At 42.5% G+C, this 12097-nt stretch overlaps 1 protein-coding gene across 2 annotated transcripts in view; it reads right to left on the reverse strand.

The window, feature by feature from the left end:
* EMC2 (ER membrane protein complex subunit 2) overlaps positions 1-12097 on the reverse strand; it is a 71911-nt gene that overhangs the window by 38960 nt on the left and 20854 nt on the right. For both annotated transcript variants that reach the window (XM_088450792.1, XM_088450791.1), the window contains exons 4-5: positions 4920-4984; positions 1853-1938 (exon numbers count right to left, since the gene is read on the reverse strand). In XM_088450792.1, the coding sequence (XP_088306918.1) occupies positions 1853-1938; positions 4920-4984 (151 nt within the window). The remainder of the gene's footprint in view (positions 1-1852; positions 1939-4919; positions 4985-12097) is intronic.

The raw sequence follows: 12097 nt of genomic DNA on the forward strand, positions 1-12097 counted from the left end.
TGAATTTGTTCCCCTCATGTTGTTACATCTGAGACCAGGATCCAGAATCTCAGCTCGCCACCGCTATCCGTATCACTGGAAGAGGGCTGGGTGGGTAGTGGATCTCGCTTTGCAATGGATCCCTATTCTCTCCCAAGGGACTGACGGTCTCAGAGGTCTAAAAGTGAATGTCCTGTACAGTTAAAGAGCTCCAGGTTAACAGCCTTTGGAACATATATCCAATCTAGATTATAATCATTTTTTTTTTTTTTTTATAAAGCTCCACGTGGAGTCTGGGAGAACCCAAAGCAAACACCGGAGGAAACACACGTAAACATGTGGAGAACATAGAAACTTCACACAGATAGTGCCCTGGTCAGAGAAATGAACTCATGAGTGCTGTGAGGCAGCAGTGCTGACCACCGTGTTACTGTGCTGCTCCAACAAAATGGCAGATAACAGCAATAAAACCGGTAATGATAGGATTCCAGAATAAATTCTCCTATGAATCCACAAAAATCGTGATTTCTATTTTGTTAAGAGTTGTTTGCAGTTGATTTTCAGACAGTGACAAAATATGGAAATGCTGAAAAATCAAACAGTACTAAAATCCTAATTGCAGTTAAATTTACTAAGGTGTGCGGAAGATGTATTATTTTTTTACTTTTAAAGAGTAATATTCCGAGGACACAAAAGACAGAGGGGTATTCCATATGAAACGTTAATTTCACTGTCGAAGTTAACGTTTCATATCGGAGTTTTTTTCTGCGTTAAGGTATGGTGCGCGCTCCCGCTTATCCCCGTATTCAATATAAAATTAACGAAAACGGGAAACTCAGAAGTTGGATTTGCGTAAAGTTACGAATTTTTCCTTAAAATAATTGTAAGACCCCCCTAAAGTTGTAAAAACATGGGGGAACACTATGGGTACCCCCGTTTTAGCCTTTAATTGAAAGTCGGGGATTTAAATAGCCGCAGCAGGTGCTTTTTTCCCGACATTGAAGAAGTGATGCAGAAGAGCACTTAGGTTATTTTTTAAGTTTTTTTTAAGTGGTCCCATCAAATTTGGGGTACATGAAAATGGGTACTAGCATATTTTTAAGTCCCTAAAGTAATTTTTTTTAAATTCTGCATTTGTGCACCTGCCGCTATAATTCTATTCTAGAATACACCTGCCGCATACATGCAGAATAGCCCAGAACCTATTTCCCTATTGTTAAACAATTTTTTCCCTTTTTTTTTTTTTTACCCCAATTTTTAAATTAATTTTTTGGGGTGTTCCAATTTTTTTTTTTTTTTTTTTTTACTTTTTTTTTGACACAGTTCTTTTTTAAATGTCATTCCCAGGGGTGCAGGCTATTTTTTTCTAAGCCTGCACCCCTAAACCCCAATTCTGCACTTTTTTTCCACACCTATTCAATGGTGAAAAGTTATCCCCGTTTTTTTTATCAAAGACTTTTCGAAACTGCGATAAGTCTTTGAAATTGAATACGGTGTAAAAGTCAAACCTGCAATAATGACGTCATACCTCCGATATTAACGCAAAAACGATGTTGTTATCGCACCCATATTGAATACCCCTGTTATTATTCACACACACAATCTATGGCTATAAACGGAGTCTGCTCTAAGCAAATAACAAAATAAGCATCTGGCCGTTAGCGACTGGAGCAAGTGTTCAACATTGCTAACTATTTATCTTAAACATATTGCGGCGTTTACTCTGCTTTTGCGCAACTCTCTATCGCAGAACAGGTTACAGCAGCATCCAATCAAGCAATGGAAGAAGAGACCCCAAAAAAATCTAATTAGGAAAAAAAACTAAGATTTTGCTAACCAACATCTGCAACATGCATGTCATCGGTTAGGTTACCTCTCCATAGCCTCGAACCGCATGCCAGTAAGTTTCTTCACCCTGTGGCTGCCGGGAAACTGCCTTCGTAATTCTTGTAGACAAGACTTCAAAACAAAAAAGAGAAGTGGGCACAGATTAATGACCAACATTACAAACACACGGGGCTGCTCCTCACAGGGCGGAAACTAAAAGCTGTAACATATAATGAAGAATGTATTGTACAGTTTTATCTTCACCATACAGATCCATACATAGGGCTCGATCCAATTAGGTGCGCGTTCTTCGCACCCGCGAGTAAGTGCGGCTATATGCCAGTTACAGTATCACCAGACACGCACATTTCTGTTTGTAACACTATAGGGATGAGAGAAAAAAACGTGCGAGTGCGGGGTGAGATTGGGTCACGAGGCGGGTGACTTGTTGCGCTGTTGCTGGCGTTTCTATGCCGTTCCAATGGCAATTTGCCTCTTCACACCTAATTGGATTGACCACATAGAATTTAACCATTTGGAATTAACATTTAGGGGCATACTTATTGAGGAATATTTGCAGAATATCCTCCAAAATATTGGTTTTTGATAGACCCCCCACCCCCCCAGTACAATCCGCCCAGCCCCTGTGAGCCCTCAGTCCCCCATTATGTGAATTAGCAATGACATCCCTTTGGAAGCACTTTCTGGTAATCACGTTAGACAGGCAGCCCCAGGGCGAGGTGTTTTCTCCTCTAGTAACTGGCCAGTCCAGACTGTGATTAGCAGACATCGCTTCCACTGGGAAGCCGCTTCTGCTTTTAAGGGCCGTATTCAATTTGGAGCGAAAGGCAGTTTTCGCGTGTTTTTGGCGAAAACTTTTCGCCGAAGACGTCATTTTCACCTGTTTTGATTTTACTCCGTATTCAATTTGATGCAATGTAATAGGCGAAAAAGTTTCGCCTATGAACGGGAGGCAGAAAAAAGTGCAGAATTGGGATTTTGGGGTGCAACGTTGCGGGAAGCCCCCCGCCACCTTCAGACAGTCCCCCAAAGGTAAACTGTGTCAAAATTTAAAAAAAACGCACTTAAGGACACCCCAAAAAATCACTGATTGGAAAAAATGTTGGGGGACAAAAATAAAAACTAGCGAACTTGACTCTGGGGGGTCCCCAAGTATGCCCCAAGTGTTTTTTACATTGCAGGGGCTTGCGGCAGGTGGATTTTTCACGATTTTTTTCAACTTCACTTTAGCAACTTTAAAATATGCTGACCCCCATTTTCAAGTACCCCAAATTTGCTGGGATAAGTTATATTCTGCAAAAAATACTCTTGAATACTATTCTGCATCACTTATACAAAAACGCTATTTAGCAGCTATTGAGCCCGTTTAAAAACACCAAATACCTTCAGCAAGCCAAGTACCATAGGGAACCCCCATGTCAGAGCATCTTTTGGGGGGGTGTCAGGCTGATTTCCCCAAATCTGACAGTACTTTCCGCTTGTTTAAGTTTCGCCGGTTCCCGTTTACGCCTACTTTCAAATTGAATACGGCGACGCAGGCACGCGCGCGATACTTTTCAAAACATGCGATGTCGGTCGAAAAAGTATCGCGGCTCGGCTCAAATTGAATACGGGCCTAAGTTGGGTAAGAGATGCCGGTGCTCGGGATAACAGCGGTCAGAATACATACGCCGACATCCTGACAGGGTTATGATATCGGTCAGTATCCTAACCGTCCCCCCCCTAGTGCAAACCTAAAACACACCGCACCCTAAACCTGACACTCTCCTCCCCCCTGGGAAGCCAGCGCCGGAATACTGTCTTGTAGGGATTTTGACCGGATCCCCCGCTTTTATTGCGGCAGCAGCAGACGCACACGTATATAAGGACTGTGCAGCATACGCTAGCGTACCAGAGAATATGTCCGAGAGCATTTGGAGCAATGTCTTAGTGAGAGACTGAAGCGCAGTAACAATCTCAGCTGCTGTCCAATTGTAAACATTCTGTGCATTAAAGAAAAAAAATCACTCACCCCATAAATACACGGTCGTAAGTGGAACTATACAGGAACACAAATAGATGTCCTGCAGCTCTCCAACTGCGTGCTGGTAACAGCCGGTCCTAATCTGGCTGACAGGGTCAGCTGGGACTTGTAGTGTCGTAGCGGTTGGAGAGCCATAAACTGCCTAACCCCAATTCATAGGTACCTTAAATGGTACCACGGCAGATAAGAGCGTCACTGGTATGTCTAGGCTGTTTCTCGTGTCTCTACACAACACATGACATGGAAAAAAAAGAAATCACCTATATGTGGCTAAATTAATTACAGGTTGAGTCTCCCGTATCCAAATATTCCGAAATACGGAATATTCCGAATTTTTTTGGCATGACTGAGATAATTAAACTTTTGATTTTTGATGGTTCAATGTACACAAACTTTGTCTAAGGCACAAATTATTAAATATAATGTATAAAATGACCTACAGGCTGTGTGTATAAGGTGTATATGAAACAAATTAATTTCATTTCTGTACACAAACTTTGTTTGAGCCACAAAATGATTGAAAATATTGTATAAAATGACCTGCATGCTGTGTGTATAAGGTGTATATAATACTTAAATGCATTCTGTGTGTATATTTGGGTCCTATTCCCAATATATCTCATCATTAAATGCAAATATTCCAAAATACGGAATATTCCGTTATCCAAAATACCCCTGGTCCCAAGCATTTTGGATATGGGAGACTCAACCTGTATAACATTTATATTATTTTATAGTGGGGTAAGAAAAATCTCAATGGACAGGTTTAATAGTTTAAAAACTGACTATATATCAAAAATACCAATAATGAGACAAAGAGTGTACAGCGTTAATTCTTATTAAGCAATTCGGTATAAAATATTAGTGCGGACAACATATCTGATAACTCTTCCATAGAAAATAGGGGGTGTGGTGCATTATGTCTATTTAAAACGGTTCGATAATGGCGACAATTAACACGTATATTAGGATTTTTCAGTAAATTTACACTGGGAAAAAAAAAAAAACAACAACTGGGAAGAGCAAAACGTAACAAGGATTAAAATAATTGATAAATAATGTTACTTACTATCGCTATGTCATCACGTCCACAGTCTAGAGCTGCAATCATCACCTGCTCATAGATAATCCATACTGTACAAAGACATTAGCATAAAAGCATGCAAGAAAATGAATGAATGCACCCAAATAAATAATCCTGATACATTTGTGCCAATAAACCTTTATGGCAGGGGTATTCGACATTGCGGTCCTTCAAGCTGCTGTGGAACTACACATCCCAGCATGCCCTAAAAGCAAAACTGTGGCTGGATTATGTAGTTCCACAGCAGCTGGAGGGCTGCATGTTAAATACCCCTTATTTATGGTTACAACAAGGCAACTGAGTACATCTGGTAATTACAAATAAATTGCTTAGAAGAACGAATTGCGTTTTGCGAGAAAAAGAGAAACGATTTCTTGCAGTTCTCTGAGCAAGTACAGTCACTTATTTCACCAGCATTATCCTCTGTGCCTTGCGGAAGTGAATCACATATCTTAAAGTGTATAACAAACTATATACAGGTTGAGTCTCCCATATCCAAGTATTCCGAAATACGGAATATTTTCAGCATGACTGAGATAGTTACACCTTTGCTTTTTGATGGTCAAATATACATAAACTTTGTTTAAGACACAAAATTATTACAAAAAAAAAAAACAGTATAAAATGGCCTATAGGCTTTGTGTATAATATGTATATGAAACAAATTAATTTCATGTATGTATATGTACACAAACTTTGTTTGAACCACAAAATTATTGAAAAAACTGTATAAAATGACTTTCAGGCTGTGTGTATAAGGTATATATGAATCATAAATGCATTCTGTGTTTAGATTTGGGCCATATTCCTAAGACATTTCAGTATGGTATGCAATTATTCCAAAATACGGAATATTCCGAAATCCAAAATACCCCTGGTCCCAAGCATTTTGTATATTGGAGACTCAACCTGTATAAGCCTATCAGGCTCTTGCCTATTGCCATTATGTGAGAGGTGTGCAGCTCTGAGTGGGGCTGACAAGCTTGTAGACTTGCTCTGCTGAAAACTTTAACTGGCGAATTTGCCAGTAATGTCAGAACAGCCCGACCGACACCAGTTACTGTCTTTCACACCCGGAATGTTTTCCTTTTCGAAATTCTGAAGTTTAACTGTGTTTTAGAATACTTTTTTTTTTTTAACATTCAATACGTTGAGAATTCAAAAACTCTGTAAAAACATAAAATAGCAGATAGACTACAAATGTCGATTAGAATAAGCGCTGCGGAAAATGTGTGCGCCATAAAAATAACTGGTAATAAATACATAGCGTCAGGAGGAGAACAAAAGATAGATAGCAAGAACATGAAGTAAATGCACTGAGAAGTAACGGTAAAAGGAAAGAAATTAATAAAAAAGGACCTAAACGTTGGAAAGTCACAAAGAAACAATAAGGACTAGGCAAAGAGTAGATCAAGTCCGGGATAAAAGTGGGATCTATGGTATTAGAGTGAGTAGGGAAAATATGCAGTTGAGGCGAGCGAGAGGCTCCTTATCTATCGTTCACATCGAGGTACACACTCAGGAATGACTACAATGTTCGACAAAACCGAAGGAGATTCAGATCCAAGCTGCCTTCAAAAAGACGAGCGGTGTTTTCATTCCTTGTTAGATGAAAGATCAGTGATCAGGTTTTACGTCTACAGCAACCAGCACAAGCCCTCACACGCTCCTTCATTTGCGACAACAGATGTAGCGAGCAAGGTTTGTAATTCATAATATTGGTTCCCGACCGACTCATACTTTTAACAATGTTGTTTTAGTTTTGGGGTATAGAGATGGAGGGAGGTGGGGAGGGGGTTGGAATTCCAACCTACAAGACGCACAACTAGGGTGATCTCCAAGAGGTGAGTTTGTGAGGAAACGCACTCAGGCTACAGCAATGGAGACGGAGAAGCTGGTCGTGCTGAACCGAATCAGGGCTGACCCTATTCCCATCAAGACTTGTGCAACACCCAGTTGGGTGACCAAACTGGACATATACTTTTAGCGGAACCAAAGGCAATGGATCTGTCGGGTGTTACAGCATTATATCGACATTCTATTGCAGACTGGGGAAGTGCGCTGGTGTACGCCACCTGTCCACTTCAAAGAGCCAAAGTCACATCCAAAAATGTAAACAGGACTGAAGTAGTGCTAGGTTGGAGAAAGGAGTTCAACTCATGTCCTATAGACTGATCGCCCCAAATGTTGCCCACACGCAGCACTTGAGATGCTTTCCGGATGGTAGGCACAGGTCAGACCTTATTGTCCCACTTGTGCCAACGTTTTAAATTGCTCTACAAAAACACATGCAAATAGGTAGATTATATATATAAAAATCCATTATCCGGCACTCATATAGTCTCCAATAAGTGTACTGCTTGGGTGCCCTTCCTACACACAGCCGAGCCGTGAGTAATGTAACAAAGAATGGAGGCACTCCAGTTAAATAAATAACCACACATAGCATTGTGAATTCAACGTTTTAGTAGCTCTTTCATCGGGAACAGTAATGCTGTTCCTGACGAAGGAACTTTTACGTTGAATTCACAACGCTAACCTAAGTGTTCACCCCCTTTGGCTGTGTGAAATGTAAGTGTCACATGATCTGTCAGTATAAACACACCTTTTCTGAAAGGCCCCAGAGGCTGCAACACTACTAAGCAAGAGGCATCACACCATGAAGACCAAGGAACTCTCCAAACAAGTCAGGGACAAAGTTGTTGAGAAGTACAATTCTGGGTTGGGTTATAAAAAAAATATCCAAATCTTTGATAATCCTCCTTTCATCATCAAATCCATCATCATCAAATGGAAAGAACATGGTACCACAACAAACCTGCCAAGAGAGGGCCGCCCACCAAAACTCACAGAACGGGCAAGGAGGGCATTAATCAGAGAGGCAGCACAGAGACCAAACGTAACCCTGGAGGAGCTGCAGTGTTCCACAGCAGAGACTGGTGTATCTGTGCATGTGACCACAATAAGCCGTACACTCCATAGAGCTGGGCTTTATGGAAGAGTGGCCAGTAAAAAGCCATTACTTAGTGATAAAAATAAGAAAACACGATTTGAGTTTGCCAAATGGCATGTGGGCGACTCCCCAAATGTATGGAGGAAGGTGCTCTGGTCAGATGAGACTAAAATTTTACTTTTCGGCCACCAAGGAAAACGGTATGTCTGGTGCAAACCCAACACATCCCATCACCCCAAGAGCAACATTCCCACAGTGAAACATGGTGGTGGCAGCATCATGCTGTGGGGATGTTTTTCAGCAGCAGGGACTGGGAAACTGATTCGAGTCGAGGGAAAGATGGATGGTGCTAAATACAGGGATATTTTTGAGCAAAACCTGTTTCAGTCTGCTTGTGATTTGAGACTGGGACGGAGGTTCACCTTCCAGCAGGACAATGACCCGAAGCATACTGTTAAAACAACACTCAAGTGGTTTAAGAGGAAACACTTAAATGTGTTGGAATTGCCTAGTCAAAGCCCAGATCTCAATCCAATTGAGAATCTGTGGTCAGACTTGAAGATTGCTGTTCACAAGCGGAAACCATCCAACATGAAGGAACTGGAGAAGTTTTGCCTTGAGGAATGGGCAAAAATCCCAGGGGCAAGATGTGGCAAGCTCATAGAGACTTATCCAAAGTGACTTGCAGCTGTAATTGCCGCAAAAGGTGGCTCGACAAAGTACTAACTTTAGGGGGGTGAATAGTTATGCACGCTGAAGTTTTCTGTTATGTTGTCCTAAATGTTGTTTGATTCACAATATAAAAATAAAAAAACAACTTCACAGTTGTAGGCATGTTCTGTGAATGAAATGATGCACACCTTCAAAGAATCAATTTTAATTCCAGGTTGTGAGGTAACAAAACATGAAAAATGCAAAGGGGGGGGGTGAATACTTTTGCAAGGCGCTATATATGTATATAAAAACAGAAAATAGCCGGCACTCATATGCTCCTTGCTGAAGATGCACCGCTGCCCTCCTCGATTACCAGCCCTGTGGAAGTACGGAAAATCCAATATAGGAACTCCTAAACAGTCGGCACTCTGGCTTCTTAAGAAAATACACTAGACCCCGCAACTGAAGTCAACGTTTCAGAACACTTTACGAAAGAACCCAAGTACAGTGTTCTGAAACGTTTCACTTCTTTTTTTACACTACACTTATACACTATCAATCTGGCACCCACAGCCCCAGCGGTGCCGAGGATAGCCCCGGGCTATCAGCCTGAGATGCCCTGGAGGGGGGACTCCTTTATTGGGATTCACGGCCTGGACTGACTAGCAGTCAGGGTTGATGCTTCAGCATGGGGACCTGATGAAAGGGCTCCCCGGGCTGTAGCATCAGCCACCGCCCCCCCCCCCCAGCTAGAAAAACTCTGGTGCTGGTTCTGGATAATACAGGGGGACCCTAGACAATTTTTTCCCCTGTATTTCCAGAACGGAATCAGAGCCCAGTGCTGGTTGCGCAGAATACGGGGGACCCCTACGTCGTTTGCCCCCCGTATTTTGGCTACTAGGGCTGGTTCTGACTAGCCCGGTGCTAGTTGTGTTTACATACGGGGGACCCTTACGTCGTTTGTCCCCAGTATGTTGCACAAACAGCAATGGCTCAATAAAAGCCAGAGGCTGGTTGCTCTTTGTGTGGGGGCGGGGGGCACGCCTTGTTTTTTTTTTTTTTTTATCTTTTTCACAGATGCTCGGATGGTGCTCACTGAACCATCCCTGCACCTGTGCTGATTATATTACAGACAGATGCATGCATCACGGATCTCCACCACTTGTGCGTGCATCAGTCTTTTTTTGTTTTTAACAAACGACGCCGCTCGGAAGCACGATGCATCGCGTATGCAAATACACGACACGATCGGCATACGATCACGATAGATAATATGGGCTGCGCATCTGATCAAACGATAGGTTTTAAGAGCTGCGGAAGCGCGCATCGAATCGTAGTATCCTACCTTAAAAACCACACAATTTCCACACGATTCATCGTACGACGCGTCGAAAATACGGCAATCGGTCTGAAATCGCATTAGTGCATGACCAGCATTACACTGTCAAACCAGAGCAATTCGGTAACTTCTGCTCCGAGACCCCGTCTGACCCTGTCCTAATTTCTGTTCTGTTTTTATACATAGCATTGAATAATCATCACCATTTTTATCTCTACACCATCACATTAACATTACACGGTTATAAAATCAGACAACGGTACTAGGTCAAAAGCCCGGCTGACAGAAGTACACGTCTCACCTGAAAAAGTTCATTAGAAATATAAGCGCAATAGAATAATAAAGGTAATTTTTTTTTTTTTTTTTAAATGTACCCTCTGGTCTTGGATAGATCATCACAGCATCTTATACCATAATCCCTATTTTCATTCCAGTAGTGTGTGTGTAAAATAGATTTGTACTGCAGTAACCAGAACAACATAAGATCCAGGAATTGCGCTCGGCGACAAGCCTTGTAACCTATAAATCAAGATTTGCAGGCCGTGTCCTCAGCTACATAACACACCGCAACGTGTTTTCCTTCGCAATTGCTGGAGAATTAAGAAGAGCACTTGCGCTGCCAAAGTTCTCAGCTTTGAAAGATAAATGAGCTTTTGCTATTGGAACTCTGTTTAATATTGTTTAAAGGTACCAAATAATAGAACTGTGCCAGAGTGGGTCGGATTTCCTATATGTTAGGTGACCGTTTCCTGGAATGTTTTTCTTGGAAGGTCCGCGGCCCACAGGGGACCTAATTATCAGCAGAATGCAAGGGGTACCCGGGCGAGAGAGAACAGGATACATAACAAGGGCTGCAAGCGCCTGCTTAGATGGCCCACTGAGTGATGACAGCGCTGCCGGCCAATACAAAGTTGGTTTCTCTGCCAAGGAGATCTTTAGCAGGTTTCTCACAGCAAACAAACTACAATTAAGTTCACCAAAAAGCTCCTCCAGGGCCTCGGTCACAGCGAGAGCCGTAATTTCCACTATGTATATGGGATATTCATGAAATGTCTATACGAGGAGAATCCACGGCGATTCTGCGAGCGATATATACAGTATACATTCTGCCGCACATGTTCTACACGCGGGAACATTGTAACAAAAACACATTTCTGGGCTTTGTTGGTTTAAAAAATATTCAAAGAGCAAAGAAAATAAATCACAACTGAAATAAATCATGCTCTTGACGTCTAGTGCTTGCAATCCCAAATAGTTTGACATGGTATTAATTTACAGCCGTGAGCTGCACACTAGGAAACGTGAGTGGGTGAAAGGAAGACTCCTTAAGGCATGCGTCCTCTCTCATTAATACTCTCCCCAACAGGGCGACACCTTGGGTGAGTGCTTGATAAATAAAGGGTTTTATTAAAAAAGGGGGTGAATGGGCAGATTTTCAGAAAATACTGCTCTTTAGGTCTCAGAGTTTATAGAACGCTAAGGAATAGATTCAATTAGCCGCAAGCTACTGCCGAAACGACTTCCAGCGGCATCGCGGGTTGTTGCTCGGTGCTTACTTCCGCTTGCCGTTCTCGTAGATATCTTAATCCGGCCACTGGACTCTAGGGGCCTGTTTCAGAGCCGGACGCTATTTGCGCTCACTTGTCCAGAAAAAGGGGCTGGCTATTTAAATTAACCGTTCGCTCTTTGCGGTCTGTTCACGCCTCTATGTCTGAACGAGCGAACGAAACATGCGAACGTAATTTTGAAAAAAACGCCCCCTGGCCGCTCGCGAGGGGGCGAGGGGGCTTTTGCCCTTCTGCTCCACGGGAGGTTTTGTCCTCCCTGAGCTCGCCTTGTCCGCTATTTATTAGATTAATCGAGTACATCGGACGGCGTATGAACTGCTCGCTATTCTTGTGGTTGGTTTTTCCTACAACAATCATGCGAGCAGTTCTAACTATAAAACAACCAAGTGACGTGGGCAATGACGCTGCTTTGTTAATTATGCACACCCTTAAAACGCCCGTTTTGACCTTTTGGCACGCCTGCGTTCGGATCTCCACTCCCCGTTTTCAAGCACCTTCCCCTGTTACCACCCACAAACGCCTCATTCTGTCACTCAAAATAGCAGGCATTCGCTATTTAGCGAGCACACGATTTTCGGCCGCACTGACTGGTTCGCGCATGCGTATTAAAATCCGTACGCATGCGCAGTTGTGCGAACATCGGTCGGTA

The sequence above is a fragment of the Taudactylus pleione genome, unplaced genomic scaffold, assembly GCF_031769625.1.
Source record: "Taudactylus pleione unplaced genomic scaffold, aTauple2 ptg000524l, whole genome shotgun sequence".
NCBI classification, from domain to species: Eukaryota; Metazoa; Chordata; class Amphibia; order Anura; family Myobatrachidae; genus Taudactylus; species Taudactylus pleione.